Below are 17,097 nucleotides of genomic sequence, written 5' to 3'. Positions count from 1 at the left end.
CTCTCCTACAGTGGAACGTAGTGCAGTATAGGGGTTGTAGGTAGTCATAGTGTGGCTTTTGGTTTGTTTAATTTTTAGTTTTTCTCTTTGGAAATTCTTCCCACATCTCTCAAGTCCTTGAGTCTCAAGACACGAACAAGGGTAACAAAGTCCCATCATTACAGGAGGAGATCAGGCTCAAGACTGTTGGAGGAACCAGAACACTCAATCCACTGGCCTCAGTGAGATGCATTGCACAGTGCTAGGGGAATTGGCAGATGTTGTTGCCAAGCCTCTCTCAATCATATTTGAAAAGTCATGGCAGTCGGGCAAAGTCCAGGGAAACGTAACATTCATTGGCCTCTTCACGAAACTGTGGGGTTTTTTCTAGCCTGATGTAGTTGAAATTTTCTTTTCTTCTTGTATTTACTGTAGTAGAAAGAGAATGTGTGATCACAGAGGAAAAAATATGACCTGTAAGTTCGTTCTTGAGTTTCTGTCCCCCTTCGGTCCAATGCTACCTACCTGTGTTCAGGAAGAGGATGTAGCACATGTTTTAACCTGTATGCTTTTCAGTAAATCCTTTTCAGATAACTCTTTGCTGATGTCAACACTGCCATGTCCTTGCCTGCCTCTTCTGTTTGCTGAGGCATTGTCTCTTTGTGCCTAATGTCTGTGCTTTTACAAATGCAGACTATTCTGACAACCTCTGTTGTTACTGTATTTTCTGTATAAAAGTCAAGCTGTCAAGCTGATTTTGCTGGAAAATGTATTTTCTTCTAGTTTAGTTTTACTTTATTTTGAAGATGTTTTATACTGTCACAAAAATATAAAAAAAATATAAAATGGCAAAATGTTGCCAGAAGCAAAATAAAAAATTAATAAGTTGGGCTGTATTTATAATTTTTTGCGGAATGGTTCTTTATTATTTGTTTTTCTTCTGTAAAATCATGGGGTAAAACTCCACCAACTTGTCAGGAGGAAGAGAAGAGTGAGAAGTTGAAAGCAGGCATGGAGTTTAGTCTTATGAATTGTCAGCAGTGTGCCTTCTCAGAAAAGTTGTATGTCCAAAAATATTGGAGTCATGGTGCGGAACAAATAAACCCCCAAAAAACTTGTGGGTAACTTGGCAGTAGGGTAACAAAACAAAAAGGGCAAAAAAAAAAAGCAGTCTGAACCACTGCCCTCTCCACTGTTTAGCTCCAGTAGATACACAACTTCAATTAGTAAGCTTCTCATTGAACTCCTGTTGTTCTCTTGCAGGTGCAGAAGTCAGAGATGCTCTCTATCAAAAGCCATAGTTTCTGCAGCTAGTTAGTATAAAAATACTACACTAGTAATGTACACTTCTGAGAAGTCTTCTTGTGATATGAGTGACTGTTGGATGGGAGACAAGACAGTGCATGAACTTAGACAGAATCCATCTCCTAGCCAGCACAGGGAGCAGGCATACATTTGGTTGAGCTGTGGGAACATCTGCAGGAAATGGCATGGCAATTAGATGAAAAAGCTTCCTTGTAGTCCTATCTGCTGCTGAGGTTTCAAAACTCTTGTTTAGTGGGCACGCCCTCTGACTTTATTTTTCAATCTCTTTTTTGTTCCTCCTTTCTGGAAACTGGCTGGCTTATATTTTGGTGATTGTTCTGTAATTGTGTTATTCCAAATATATTTTCCTTTGTTCAGAAAGCAAAAATCAGCCAAGCAAGATTACTCCTCAAATAGATACAGTATTGAGTTTTAAAAAAACTGTTAATGAAACGTTTATTCTGGCTGGACCAACCTTGTAATTTACAATTCAAAATGCTACTTCGACAACAAGCTCTCAGAAGGTTCAGGAGAGAAATTACTATTTTATCTTAAATAAACTACGTTTGTCCTTTCCATATTTTTTATTTTGCTCTTCTCTACTCTTCCCATTAGGTGGTTTGCAGCAACTCAGTTTGAGCCTCTGGCAGCAAGGTCTGCTTTTCCATGCTTTGATGAACCTGCATTTAAAGCTACTTTTTTAGTCAAGATCAAAAGAGATGAGAAACTTTCCACTCTGTCAAATATGCCAAAGGTACATGCTTTTGTAGAGGAATTCTAGTAGAGCTGCTGCTTAGGTAATCTGTTTAACTGGTTTTGATTGTGTTTTTATTGCATTAATGTCCAGAGGATTGACTAATAACGCCAAGGTCATGGGTTCAGTCTCCTGTATGGGCCGTTTACTTAAGAGTTGGGACTTGATGATCCTTGTGGGTCCTTTCCAACTCAGAACATTCTGTGATTCTGAGACTTGAGTGGATAAGCTATAAAGCGTATGACTGAGAAACAGATGTTTTATTCCAATTTCAAAAGCGTGAACTTTCTAGAGAAAGCAACTGTTCAATGCAGTGCACAGTGTAGGATGTTACTGTCGGACAGTTAAATGGCTGAGGGATTCCTGCTGATTATTTTGCAGGAGTTTTGGTGGTGACGTTGGTCTCAACTGCCTTAAGATTTCCTTTCAAGTTTTCTGTCCTTGCTAACTATCTTTACCAGTATTTTGTGTAACTAGCACCAACTCTGTGAAAGATATGCCTGATCTTGAAGGTCATGCTTCTGTGCCTAAACAAGGGGAAGTGAGGTGTGAATACAGAGTCAACTCCAGATTGAGGGATCTGAAATTCCTTCAGTTAGATCTTTTCAGGCAAAATCTTGTAAGAGCATATCTGAATTTTATGATGATGTTTTATGCCATTAAACCTTTGGACAAGCCTTTATAGAAGCCTAATTTATTCAAACAGCCCAGCAAGACTAACACTTTCTAGTCTGTGTGAACTAGGTCCTCTCTCATCAAAACATTACCACAATTTATCACCCAACAGAAACTCAATGCTGACATTGATCTAACCCATAATGAAAAAAGTTACACCCCCGTTGTTGGTGGGACATGCATGTACACTGTGCAGCTTGTGCTCCAGAAAGTTGTCTAAAGCTCAGGTGCTGGTGCAGCTACCTTGTTTTGGTGGCAACCTTATGGAATAATATCTTTTCACAGTGTACAAATGTTTATGTTCCTGGATTTGTGTTGATACTTTGGAATTACTTTAACAGAGTTGCAGCACTTTAGTTTACATCCAGAGCTAAGAGCACTTTATTTGCTGTTCTTTTCTTCACTGAGATTCTGGTGGACCACTCTTGTATTTTATGTAAAACAAGGAAGGGTGCTCGCTCATTCTCTCCTGCTAGGAGCTGGACAAGTGCCTAAGGCATCTTTCAACAGCTTGCATAGTCCTTCATGTGCAGAAAGTAAATGATGGTTTACCATTGCTGCATGTTTATAGCAAACATTCTGAGATAATGGTCAATACCTATATGAGCAAGAGATATCAGAAACAGGCCCTGTCAGCTAGCATGTACATCACTAACAAGGCAATGTGTAGTGGCTGACACATTAAGGCTAGAAATAAACTGTGTGGTTTGGGCTTGTGGTGTTACCTTTTGTGGGTTTGGTTGGTTGGTTTTGTTTCTTTTTTTTAAAATGAGGATAACTGATTTTTTGAACCAGTTAATCTGCAACTGCAGCAGATTTTCTTAAAGAGTGTGTTACGTCCTTATGATGCCAAAGCTGCAATAAAGGCAGAAATTTATGAATTTAGTAGAGGAATTCAAAGATGTCGTTCTATTCATATGCAATGGTCAGATTAGATGATTATATTGATTGTACATTCAGACTTGAAAAATCTATTTCTCTTTAAATGACTGTTAAATTTTCAGTAGCAGTTAGATATTAAATCATTGTTTGGTTTCAAATGATCTTAACTAAGGTTATTGTTACCAGTTTTTTTACGCTTGTGGTTTCTGAAAACAAAATCATTTATGAAGTCTCAGAATTTATGAACTGCCATCTCTCTCTCCAGACCTCTACTATTCTGCACTACAGTGGTTTCAAACATTTTGCTTTATTTGTTTTCTATTTTATGTTTGTGAAGGAATAAATAGAAAAGTAATTTAAGGCATATAGCATACTTTTCTACGACTAACATTAAAGAAAACCTGTGTACCAAAAGTAATTTGAGATACACTATGGTGTCTTACTTCAGAAGACTGACCACTCAGTTACTTTTGACTGTGTATGTTTAAACTGTGTATTTTTTTTGCTTTCAACTAACTGGAATTGTAGATTTTTCCCATTTTTTTAAATGCAATTTCTTTCAATTTTTAAGAGTGAATGTGAGGGGTATTTTGCTCTGTTTTAAATAATGAATGTCTCTGGTTACCTAGTTTTGAAGAGACTTCTAAGAAGAGACAAATATGTATCTCATGCAATACCAGTATTTTTAGTAGGCTATTCTAAACTGTGTCTCTGATCTAGCCTAGAACTCCCTTGAATTAATGCTAGTCTTTATGTTGACTTTGGATTATACTGGGACTTTTAAGTGTGAATTAAATTAGATGGATTGTTTCTCCAACAATGTAGTTGTTTGGTAATACTACATAATAAAGCTTGACAAATAATTTTTGGGTAGGCTTAAATGTTTGTTTTCTTCTTAAGTTTGTTACACTGTTGTAAGTATCATCTGTCCCACTGAAATATAACCAAAATATGAAGATATTTGTGTAAATTTGCCTGTAAGTTGTTCCTAGCATGAATTATTTAACATTGATTCCTTGCATGTCTTAGTGTTCTTTTGCCTGCATTAATAATATTTAATTTCACCCGCAGAAATCCACTACTCCTGTGACAAATGGAATTGTTCAAGATGAGTTTTTTGTGAGTTTGAAGATGAGCACCTATCTAGTAGCTTTTGTTGTTGCAGACTTGAAAAACATCAGTCAGGAAACTAATGGGAGTCTGGTATGTGTTTGTTTCACTTTTTCTGCGTCACCTGCCCAACCAGCCTACCAAAACAAAACAGAAAGATTCCCAAACCAACAAGCAAACTCTGTCTCTTTTAAATTTACATTTTTCTTGGGTTTATTTTACTTATTATAGGTAGGGAACAAAAGCCATATATTGTAAGTTGAACTGAGTTCAGGGCTTATATCAGGCTGTGAATATTTTTACAGCAAGGGGCTCAGCATCGGGTCTTGTTAACGGGGGAAATTTGCAAAATGTAAACTTCCTAAGAGCTTTTAGAGCTGGAAACTTTAAACTCTTTGTTTCACTGCTTCATCTGTGAGCAGTAATGTCACGCAAGCCAAGAGTTGTTCTGAGGATGTAAAGAAACGTTACAGTTTACAGGAACACCTGCACGTGGTTTAAAGCAGTGTCACAAGTATTCTCTGTACCAGCAAAGATAACCTACCTTAAGAAACCCATGCCCTGCAGTAAAGCAAATTTAGGCTGATTTTAAATCTGCATTTAGTTACTTAAAATGCAATTACTTCATTGTGAAGGTTTTGTTTTTCCAAAGGTTCAAAAAAATCAAACAGTTGGTCCTGTTTGATCTTTGTGCTTTGCAAGGATGTGACCTGTCTCTACAGCGTGTGCAATTAGAGTAGCTAAAGAAAAAACATGGTAATATTAGGAGTTGCTTCTTCATCTTGTTTTAGAAAGTGCAGAAGTTTCATGACAGCAATAACTTTCATGACTCTCTAGCAGGAACTTTCCCTTTGTGGTGAAATGTCATTATGTACCTAGAAAGAGCCAGAGGGAATAGTGCTAGTAGCACTGCAGAAGAAGAAGCCCTCACTTTAATCTTATATACACAAGTAAAGATGCTAGACAATAGGCTTTGATTCTCATTTAGACAAATATTTCTGTATACAGCTGAATGGAACAGACTGTTTAATTTTCTTTTTTTCCCCCTTGTGGCTACTATTCAGGTCTGTATTTGAACTGTGTTCTGGTAAAACCATATAACCGGTTCTTTGAGGCAAAAAACTTTTTAGCTTATTAAAAATACTTATTACTTTTTTTTAAAAAAATTATTTACTTACTTATTTACTATTATTTTTATTTATTAATATTTTTAACTTCTTAAGAGTGCTTGCCAGCTTGAAGGGAGAATAAAAATGATCATACTGGAGTCTAGCTAGTGGGTTTTTCTGTTGCCAGCAGTGTCTAGTAGGCCAAGGAATTCAGTAAAAAGGAAGCATATAATGACATTTCCCATGAAATACAGACTCAAGATGCTTCTAGCAATTTGTCACTGGGAGATTCAAAGCGTTTGAACTAAGCAGTTGACATGGAGTAAGTTTATTATCATGAATGCTCAAAGACAGCTTGGAGTTGAAGTAAAGTTGCTTTTCTCAACTCCACAAGATCCTGGGGATTTTTTATACTTTGGTTTTGAGCTTAATATGTTCAGCTAATAATACTTTTGTACTCCAGGAACACTAGACTAGATTCTTACTTGTCTGTGCTTCATTCAAACTCAAAAATCAAAAGGTCACCTTATCCATCTATTTGAAATGTCATTTGTTTACTAATTTGTAGCACAGTGAGAGGGACTTTTTTTTTAAATGAAACTGGAAAATTGATCTCCACATATTTTTGCGTTTGTGTATGAGAGGGTGTCCTAAACCTCAATCTACCTGTAACCTAATCAAAGTTGTTTTCTTGATACAGACAATTCAACATGAATAAAGGGAGACTATAACCTCTCAGTTTTTATGAATGCTTCTTACATCGTGTCTGATGTGGCCCTACCTTAGATAGGGAAATGGAGCTTTATGCCAGTTATTATTTCTTGAGAGAATTTCTGGCAGATTGCACCAGCGTTATCATAATGGTGGTGATACTGAAAAGCAGCAGAGACAAACTTCTTAACCCCAGTCCGTAGGTGTTAAAAAGGGCATTCTTTATTCAGCATGCTGGATGTTCAGAGGACAGCTCCTCTAACTGAACATGCCAAATGACAGACAGATAGGGCTTTTTATTACCCATACTGTTTACATAGTCATTAGATACTCTCACTTACTTAATAAATATTCATTAGCTTGCTTTACATAGTCACACCCTTGTTGGAAGTCCTTTTTTGGTCCTTCTGCATCTTCTTTTGACATCTTGACCTCAGTTCTCGAGCAGGCACAGCGTCATAGTGTTTCACCACCAAAAACTGTAATGTTTGTTCTTTATCTTATTTGGGTATGCCGAGTTTAGTTTACATCCTGTTTGTTTGAGTTACATCCTTTGTCTGATTCTCTAGGGCTTTTCTAGGATTACATTGTTCCTTATTTGGGCATTCTGGGATACTCTGAGTAAATTGTGTGTGAATTGTTCTTGCATACACATTGGTCAGTTGGACACTGTGCCTGTATTTTGGTTAGTTAATAAGCTCTATCAAGAAAAATTAGCTTTTTATTGACAGCTTATTTATGAGTGTACTGCCAAAACTGTGTCCTGCCTGTTTCAGGAACTCCTTCCAGCTCCTCCTTCAATTCCAAATCTTCTGTAGCTATATGTTTCAAAATATTTTCTCTGTTTGGACTAGGTATCTGTCTATGCCGTACCGCAGCATCTGGACCAAGTTGGGTATGCCCTAGACACAGCAGTGAAACTTCTGGAATTTTATCAGAAGTACTTTTTAATGAAATACCCTCTTGAAAAATTAGGTAAGTTCTTCTGAACTTTTTTTAAACATAAGAAGAAACCCTAACCTGAAAAATGCGTGGGAATTTTCATTTAAAAAAAAACCCAAAAGTGTTACAACTATGAAATTATTAAAATAATTTTAAAAAATCATTACGTGTTTGACTGAGTGCAAGTATTAAGCGAGTCCCAAGCTGGAAAGTTTTTGTGAGCTTTTGGAACCAGATTGCTTAAACTTGTACATAAACAGCATCAAATAAATAATTCTGTGTGAATTTAACTTGGTAGCGAGATAATTCTCAATCTGTGAACCATGTTCTAGAGTGCAAGATCTGCAGCCTGACTTCTCTGCATGCATTAGTTTGACTGGAAAGATAGCGAAATATAATTTTCTAAGACACTACTTTCAGTAGGGGCCACCCCATTTCCTTGTTACTTTTGTTCATGCAGGATCCATAGGGAGTGTCTCTGGAGTGCTTTAAGTTTCTCATGTCAGAGTACTACTAGAGAAACAGGGTTATTAATCTCAGGCTTTTTGCTTGAGTAGTGAGTGTGTGTTCACACCACGGGGTTTAAATAATGAGGTTTTTATTGATTATGTAATATAATAGGTAAACTTGAAGGACAGGATTGCTTTAACGAGCAATTTTCAAAAGCTTCTTTCAAATCCTTTCCAGATCTGGTAGCAATTCCCGATTTTCAGTCCGGTGCAATGGAAAACTGGGGCTTGATCACCTTCCGAGAAACAACACTCTTGTTTGACAATAATACTTCTTCAGCAAGGGACAAGAAGTTGATAACTGCAGTGATAGCGCATGAGCTCGCCCATCAGGTACTAGACTGGGAAGGTTACTGTTTTCTCCTTTTTTGTTTGTTTGGGTTTTTTTTAAGTGCAGTCCTGTCCTTAAATTCACCCCTCCCCTGAGTGTGACTGGGTTGTGCACTGCATCTGTTCAGAAAACCTGCAGCTGTATTTTCTGACGTACTTCGGGAGTTGTGCCTGCAGAAGCGTTACGGTGGTTTTGACTGAACTTGATTTTACCACAAGATAAGGCAGGGGATGGATGGAGCGTTAGTGTACTCGTTTGATTTTAATTCTAAGAAAACAGTGATGGTTTTGGTCTTTCGTAGTGGTTTGGCAATCTAGTAACTATGGAATGGTGGAATGATCTCTGGCTGAATGAGGGATTTGCCACTTTCATGGAATACTTTGCCATGGAGGAGATTTTTCCAGAATTACATTCAGTAAGTACTTTCTGTAACTATACCTTCACTATTATCTGTTTTTAATGCTGCCTATAAAGCATTGATACTTACATTCACTGTGGGCACCATTGGGATCATGCTACATCTTTGCTTTGGCACTCTCATTACGGTGAAAGTGGCTTCGAGAAGGATACATTGTTTTTGTGATTATTTAATATTTTTGCTTTATTTTGCTAGTAGTCTACGTTGGAGTCTACTGCTTAGTGTAGGTTAAAGCATTCTGCACAAAATAGCAGGTGTTAAAAGGTGTAGGTGTCTGTATATCACATTATAACTTAAAATTTTTAATAAAAAAGTCCAAACATGTTGTTGACCGAGTCTGTCTGCCTCTACTTTTCCTGATAGACTTAGGAGGCTTTAGGTTACTAAATATGCCTGGAGTAACTCCTGCCTTTCCATCATTGTCGTACTTGCTTTTGTCTGAATCAGTTTGGATTTCACAAGTCAGTGGACCTGGTAGTGAAGTATCAAATGGTCCCCCACAGAAAATTCTGATAGCGTTGACTTACACTTAGTAGTGCTCCCATAGGCACTTCTGTTACCTATATGGCTGAAGGGTAGAATATTTTTTATATAATAGGATAGTGATTATTTAAAAACTCATTCAGGTAGTAAGTGACCTAGATTTTCAGACTCTGGAAAACATGATGGATTCAAACTTGACCTTTCTTCTCCAAGGAAGTAATAACAACTATTGTTATAAACCATTCCTGTCGCTGAGAATCCTAGAGAAATAAAGATTAGTGTAACTAAATGGAGGGGGTAGTGGAAAGACTAATTTTGCATTTTGACTGAAGCTATCTCCTAGAAGAGGACATACCTGAGGCCTGAAATCAACTTCTGGGTGTGTTTGTGTGATTTGCGTTAGTCATGGGATTAAACACCTGATGTGTACTGACTGTTTCCTGCTTGATGGATTGTGTCCTTCTCAGCATTCAGAATAAGTGTGATTTTTGATTTCTTAAATCACTTTGTTAGTGCTAAGAAACTTGGGTTGCTAATACAGTTCAGTAGAACTCTTTCTCAGCACTGGGTGTTTCAAAAGTTTTTCATTTGGCCTGGCTTGGTTGTTCAGTTTGATTGTCACTTAAAAGTATGCTTATATAGGTATTCTACTTCTTGGGTGCATATGTGCTGAGGGCAGGACACAAAACTAGCATCCCATTTCAACAGGGACACATCTAACACCTGCATACTTCATTCTGAAAGGTGCCTGACAAGGTACCTTCACCAATATCTCATTGCACCACTTGATGGTGCCAAAATGTGTTTTGGTAAGGAAAAAAAAAATCACCCAGAATTTCTCCATTCAAGAATAGCTTTCAGGTTTTCAACTTAAATTTTTATTGTGTTTCACACAGGTTTTAAATTTTTTAACTTTTTTTTTTTTTAATTTTTTGTAACTCTCTGCTGCATAGAGAATTGTTTGCTCATCTTGATGAAATGAAATGGACTAAGGACAACTAATATGGGTACAGTCAGCTTGTTTACAATGTTTGGGATTTTCTTGTTCTGGTACCAATGTAAAAATAAAATTCAATTATCTTCATTCTAGAAGAAAAGAAGTAAGAGACCTTGGTAATCACTAGATAAGGTGCTGTTAACGTTCTCACAGACATCACTGTAGTGAGTAATTTCCCTAGACTTCATGCTGAAAGCATACTAAAGTCATGCTTTTGTATTCCCTGTGTCCTGTAAATGAACTGAAAACACTGGTGAGCCAAGTCTGAAATGTGACACACACTTATTTAGAAGGCGTAGTTTTTTTGTCTAGTGCCAATGATGCATTTATCTGAGACAGGAGCTTAAGGGTCTGGATAATGATGCAAACTCAAAGGTGAGATTCCACTCTTAAAATATGGCAGGGAAAGAGTAGATTGTATAAATGCTACCCCTGATAATTCTGTTGCTGCATAGAGCAATGGAAGAGCAATGCAGAGACAACTTTTACTTTCCTGCTTACCATGTGAGCTCCTGCTTCCTAAACACTTATAAGTGTTTCTCTTCTAGGATGAAGATTTCCTTAATTTAATTTTCAAGGCTATGATGAAGGATTCTTTGAATTCTTCACATCCAGTCTCTTCTGCTGTTCAGTCTTCAGAGCAAATAGAAGAAATGTTTGATGCACTTTCTTACATCAAGGTAACTGTAAAAATATTTGGAAACATTTGAAAAATTATGCATTAGCTATTGAAAACATGAATGTGGAATCATGAGCAAGCAGGCATGTATTGGCAAATGTTTGGGGGTTATTTACACCTAACACAAACAATGCAGGATTTCTCAGTAATGTTTCTGATCATCTACATAGCTTTCAGTTAGGAGAATATTATGTATGTGTATTTGTATTCTTACTTAACGTCTTAGTGAATGCTTCAGCACAAAGTATAGTACTCATGAAGATGTAAGTGTCTTTATCTACTGGGTGAAGTGACATATCCAGTTAGACATTTATTCTTTTTCCAATAGCAGACTGTAACAAATGCTTAAGGAAAGACTAACGACAAAACATTTGTTGAAGTAATCACTCCTTCTTATACTCTCCCTGCTTTAAAAAAGTCCCAGTATTTGAGAGACTTCCTGGACTGGAGGCTTGCCTCTGAAACGTAAAATTATTTTACTGCATGTCCTAGTTGTCTGACAGTTGAATATTTCTAATGTCTAGTGAGGGTTGTGTGTGAGGCTTACGTTATTAAAGCCTCACAGTGCCTCACGTAAAAATGCATAAGAGAAGAAATACCTGTACTTGCAAAATTTTTATTCACACTGTCTCAGGGTTTAGATTCTGCATCCCATGATTTTGGTAGTGTTGGAGGAAAGCCTTCTGTATGTTTTGGATTAGCTGACATTTTTTCCATCGCTGTATTATACTGTGATTTAATTAGAAACCACAGGGACAGCTATTGTTTACTAGAAAATAATCAAATACTGACTCTTCCTCTGCCTGGTGGAATGCAGTTCCCATGACAGTCTTGGTTTGTCTCCTCTGATTTCTTTTGGCAAGTCTCAACTGATCAACACAAGTTGTCTGGCATCCTTGAGTAATCTGAGATGCCAAGTAGACCTACAATAGTGATATGCTTCCATTTCTTTTGGACTCTTTTTAATGAACTACAAGAACAGAGATGTGTGATTTTCAGTTTACCTGGTGGCCCAATTGAAACTTCTCTATTTGAATGGAAATTGAATGGCTTGGAGTGTCAGTCAATTAGTATGCCATTATATTTGGAGAATTGTTTTGTTTATTGCTACTAATAAGTACGTGCACATTCTGAATAGAATTGTACCAATCTACACCTTTGAGTTTAAGAGCTAACCAAAAGAGGTTTTGCCCTTGCTTTGTCACAAATGGTGTTTTCATCACTGCTTTCTGTGTTTCAGAGGATTTCATTGCATAGCTTCTCATTCATGCATGCAGTCTTCATATACCACTGCTTTTGTAGCTTAGCTCTTGGCAATTTGAGTGAGAAGACACCTGCAATTTAGTCCCTAATCAGCTAAGGGTGGTCTGTTACTGAATTGTACAACTTAATTTGTTTTACTGTCCTGCCAACAGACACAGATTGGTAGGTGGCCTCTCCATTGCATTGTCTAGAATAGGAATTATTACAGGGTATTATTTTTAGCTTGGCTGTTTTGCAGACTATCAGTAAATCTAACACCCATGGGTGGGACAAAATCCACCTGCAACAACAGAGTGTTTGGAAGGATATGACAGTAAGAGAAACAAAGTGGCAGAGCTGTAGTTGAAGTATGGATGCATGAAGAAGAGGAAATTATGACCATATTGTTAAAAAGTACAGTAGGGGCTGTTCCTGCAGTTTGATGTTAATGAATAACCAGGCAGCCTTCAGTTTCCGGTAAGATGTTACTCAAATTCCAAAACTTGATTTTGGAATGTGTGAGAACAATACGTGATCTCTTTAAAATCATCTTCTTTATTCCTTGTTCCTTTCTCAGCAATAGTGAGGTTCCACTCTGAAAATATCAAGTGCACCTTTAAACGATTCATAATGTGTGTCTCTCATCTGCACTCAGTTGTACAGTATGCAGGTCCTCAGGAGATTTACTTATTAGTGATTAATAATGGACATTATTCATGGCCATTTTGATATTAAAACTACTCGGTTACTTTTTTTTTTTTTTTTTTTTTTTTTTTACAAAACATGGCTGTATTTAAACACTGACAAAAGACACTTTTCCTTCTCTAGTCAATTCCAGCCTACCAAGTGTATCTCATTTTTTTCCTGTACTTTCAGGTTTTTGGTATAACTGCAGATCATATCACTCTTAAACACTGTCTCACAAGTGCTGTTCTTACCATATAGATGAGTATTGGTAATGAAAAAGGGCAGTTAGAAGAGACCCATTAGTAAGAAGACAATTTTTTTCAGATGATGTTAAATAGAAAAAATGTCAGATTCTGCTAGCCTGTTGTATAACTGTAATTTGAGCCTTTAAAATATTTTTTTTCCAAAGCAGCTGGGACAAATTTTCAAGCTGTATTAGTCTTTTGGTAACTGTATTTGGAGTTTATGAAATATTAGAAGAATAACAAAATAGAAAAGAATAGCAACTGAGTTTAAGGTAATTATTCAAATTATATTGTTTGGAATAAAATCTCCAGCTTCTGAGTTATTCTTCCAGTGTGACATAGCTATAATATGCATATGCTTTAGATGGTTCTATAACTGTACTTTACAAATTCATTTTCCTTTTTTTTTTTCCTCCCTGCAGGGGGCTTCACTTATTTTGATGCTGAAGCATTATCTCACAAAGGATGTTTTCCGAGCTGGCATCGAGGTATACTTGCATAATCACAACTATGGAACTGCTCGTAGTGATGACTTGTGGGACAGCATGAATGAGGTACCCATCTTTGGCACACCGTTCTTTTCTTTTTTTTTTTTTTTAATTTCTTTAAGAGTGTCATTAATTTTTATTTATTTCCTTGTTTATGAAAGAAATAGGGTAATAGACTGCAGGTGAACACTCTGAAGTTTTTGCTTATCCTATTCCAAAGTTCTGTCATATAGATATGGAGATTCCTGTAGCTGCTAGGACTACACTGAGTATCATCCCAAAAAAGCATTTTGAGTGGCTGTGCACTACCATGCATATCCACGTGTGTGGACACATCAATATGGACCTGTCTTCTCTAGAGTTACATTGGTAGTGTGTTAAGACCAGAATGAAAGTAATCAAATGCAGGACAAAATTTGCTTTCCCGGAATAGCTGAACCCAACCTCCGCAAAGGTCTTGGGTTACTCTCTGCTAGTATAACTTCGTTTCAAGTGATAGCTTCAGTTTCAGCAAGTGGTGCTGGAATTGTAGGAAAACAGATTGCAGGGGACAATTTAGTTCAGCAGCTCTCAAATTATAAGGCAGGCACAAGGCTGCATCTGATTTTAAAGTGAGTGTGTAGGGCTCAAGAAGGCAAGGGCTTGGGCAGGGGAAAGCAAAGGCCGTGGGAGTCAGGGAGGGCGGGGAAGGAGGGTAGAGAAACAGCAGGAGTGAGAGGGCGAAGAAGGAGGATCCAGGGATATCAGCTTGGATAACAGAAAAACAAATCTATGATATTCAGCAAATTGACTGGCTCTTTTCCCCTTTTGCTCACATTAATTATGCCTAGGCTGAGTGTGCTTGAAAATTCAAACCATAGAAGTGTCATTTTCTTTGAACATAAATTTTTGCATTAATTTTTCTCACGGCAAAATGGACATTCACTTCTTAAGTCTTAACCTTCTGTATGGAAATGGAACAGAAGCAATCCTGTCAATCATAGTTGGAGTGAAGATGAGAAAACTGCGTGCTCACTAAAAGAAAAATCTGTAATATGGCAGGGAAACTTTTGTATGCCTTGCCTGGAAGGAAAAAAAATGAAATCCATTTCTTGTGTTGCTTTCATTGGAGTTAGAAGCTGCTGTTCAAAGAAGAGGTGTCAGTAAAATAAATTGTTGTCAATAAATTCTTGCTACTATGAACTATCAACCTATAATTTCTAATAATTGCTTTAATTTCAGGTGATCGAGAAGGATTCTGTATGAGAATAGAATTATTTCAGTGGAGCAAATTTCAGATTTATTCGTGTCTCTGTACAGATTAGACACAAACCTTTCTGCCAGTCTTTGGCTAATGGACAGTGGGTAACATTAGTGTAACATTGTAGTAATAATTAAAGCTTGTGATAATAAGATAAAGAAGATTTAGCCAAGAGTGGTTTTGGGGGAGTATGTAGAAAATAAAAAAAAAACAGGTAGTCCTCAAATTCTGTAAATTTGAAGCTTTTGATAGAGAGTTGCTTCCCTGGATTTGAAACTCCTATTTAAAGTTTATAGCCATTCTTTACATAAATAACATAGTGTTTTCCCATGAGGGTGAACTCTACATGTTATTCCTGGCTTGAACAGAGAACAGTGTGCAGTAAGATGCTGATGAGGTAAACTAGAAAAAGACACAGTAGAGGTTGGTAAGAGGTAAATGTAACTTGAATAATGATATATTAATTTTCCGTGTTCCTGATAGCTCAGCCTAAACCACATTTTTGCATGTTAGGGGACGTACTATCTTTTTCTGTGTGTATGATGATCTCTGCTAATCAAGAGATATGTAGACATTATAAAGTACTTGTCCTTAGTGGGGATGTTGTAGTACAAACAGTTCCGGGGAGATCAGAAGAGGTTGAAGGTTAAGCTATTCAAAGGCTGGTAAGTGGGAGGGGGGAAAAAGAAAAAAAAAAAAAGAGTTATAAAGTGTATGTAGTTTTTGTGGTACAAACTCCATCACTTTATTTCAGATTCTAATATTCATTTCATAATTAAAAGAAGATTTTTCAACCTGAAATACTCACATAATGTCATCATACCAATAAGGAATGAGGAAGAGTAAGAGGGAGCTTGGGAGCTTACTGTAATTTTCTATTTTGTGACACTCTCTCTCCACTCTTATTACACACCAGTTCAACCTACCTGATGTTTCCAATCTGTCTTTCCACTGTGTGGCTAGGATCCCCTCAATTTAAAATAAAACCCACTTGCTCCCCTAAATTGTTGCTTATGAAATTCACAAGATCATTGTCAAATTGATTGTTTACAGATGCAGAATCACGCTACGACTTACTTGGTAAGTTAAGAAGGAAGTAAAGTGTTCTCCATTTGCTATTTTCTTGTTATGTTACGGTTGTTTTTACAGATTACCAATGGAACGCTGGATGTGAAAAAAATGATGAAGACTTGGATTCTGCATAAAGGATTTCCTTTAGTCACGGTTGTCCGAAAGGGAAAGACTGTTTCTGTACAACAAGAGAAATTCTTGTATCGCGTGGAACCGGAAAATTGGACATCAGATGCAAGGTTATTACCTTCTTAATACCTTTCATCCATTAAAAGCAACTGCAGATATCTGTCTTAGATCTTGTACATCTGTCTCACTTGTGTTCAGGGGTTTTAGTGTTTTCTTTGAAGGCAGGTAGTAACAGAGAATTTGGCACAGAAATTCACACATCTAATACCTGCCTGAAGGTCGATGTCTATTTCCACCCAAGCAGCTGGTAAGTGTCTGTGACATCCTTTGTAATCTGAGTTTCCTTTCCTGAAGCTTTTAAGCTTGATATAATGAGTTGGCTTTTAATACCAAAACGCAGATCTCGTTGGTAAAGGTTTCTTCTAATTTAAGAAAGTTTTGAGTGAATAACAAGAATGTGAAGAAAGGCAGGTTGCAGAAGTTTACAGAAGTTACAGATGCATATGTCCTACTTTAGAGCCTCTGCTTCTTCCTGCCAAAATTCAGTGTACATCTTGGGCTTTGTTAGAAGGTAGAGAAGCTAGAATCAAAGCCGCCTTGGCTTCAAAATTTTAAGATGTCAATACCACATGACAACAAATGACTGAATATGTAACAGAGGCAATATCCATTTTACCAAAACCTAAAAGGAAGTACATATGCAAATACTGAAGAAGCAAAGATGTGGCAGTTGCTAATTTTAAAATTTAGTTTGCTACGAATACAACTTACATTATGAATCTCAACAGTGTTTTAGTATTTTACAAACTAAAATATGTAAATGTGAATTCTCTGAGGATTTTGCTCGTTTTATTCAGCTGTTTGAAGTTTTAACAGGAACTGAGTCCTTTACATCATCTTGCAGAAAACTAGGCCTGTGAAGGAAATTTATCTCTTGAAAAGTCGGAAGTTACAGGGCTTTACTTTATTTTTGTGATGTGAAGGAAGAAAAGCAATGTGTGGTTGAAAAGTAATGGAAGAAGGGAAGGATTGTTAGGCTTGGTAATTCTTCTTTTCCAGTTGATCTCAATTTTGGTCGTGCATGAAAAGGTTTTGAAGAAGAGCATTCCAC

The 17,097-nt window shown here is 36.9% G+C and overlaps 1 protein-coding gene across 2 annotated transcripts in view; it reads left to right on the top strand.

Moving 5' to 3' along the window:
- The window catches only part of LOC114000675 (leucyl and cystinyl aminopeptidase), a 50,274-nt gene that overhangs the window by 21,524 nt on the left and 11,653 nt on the right, over window positions 1-17,097 (top strand). For both annotated transcript variants that reach the window (XM_027745136.2, XM_027745135.2), the window contains 8 exons: window positions 1,900-2,038; window positions 4,667-4,798; window positions 7,380-7,500; window positions 8,155-8,309; window positions 8,609-8,722; window positions 10,754-10,885; window positions 13,481-13,612; window positions 15,936-16,096. In XM_027745136.2, coding sequence (XP_027600937.2) covers window positions 1,900-2,038; window positions 4,667-4,798; window positions 7,380-7,500; window positions 8,155-8,309; window positions 8,609-8,722; window positions 10,754-10,885; window positions 13,481-13,612; window positions 15,936-16,096 — 1,086 coding nt within the window. The remainder of the gene's footprint in view (window positions 1-1,899; window positions 2,039-4,666; window positions 4,799-7,379; window positions 7,501-8,154; window positions 8,310-8,608; window positions 8,723-10,753; window positions 10,886-13,480; window positions 13,613-15,935; window positions 16,097-17,097) is intronic.

The sequence above is a fragment of the Pipra filicauda genome, unplaced genomic scaffold (assembly GCF_003945595.2).
Source record: "Pipra filicauda isolate LSUMZ 115617 unplaced genomic scaffold, ASM394559v2 scaffold208_size1342795_pilon, whole genome shotgun sequence".
In the NCBI taxonomy this organism is placed as follows: domain Eukaryota; kingdom Metazoa; phylum Chordata; class Aves; order Passeriformes; family Pipridae; genus Pipra; species Pipra filicauda.
The sequence above is the reverse complement of the archived record's forward strand: the minus strand, read 5'-3'. Positions and strand labels throughout refer to the sequence as shown.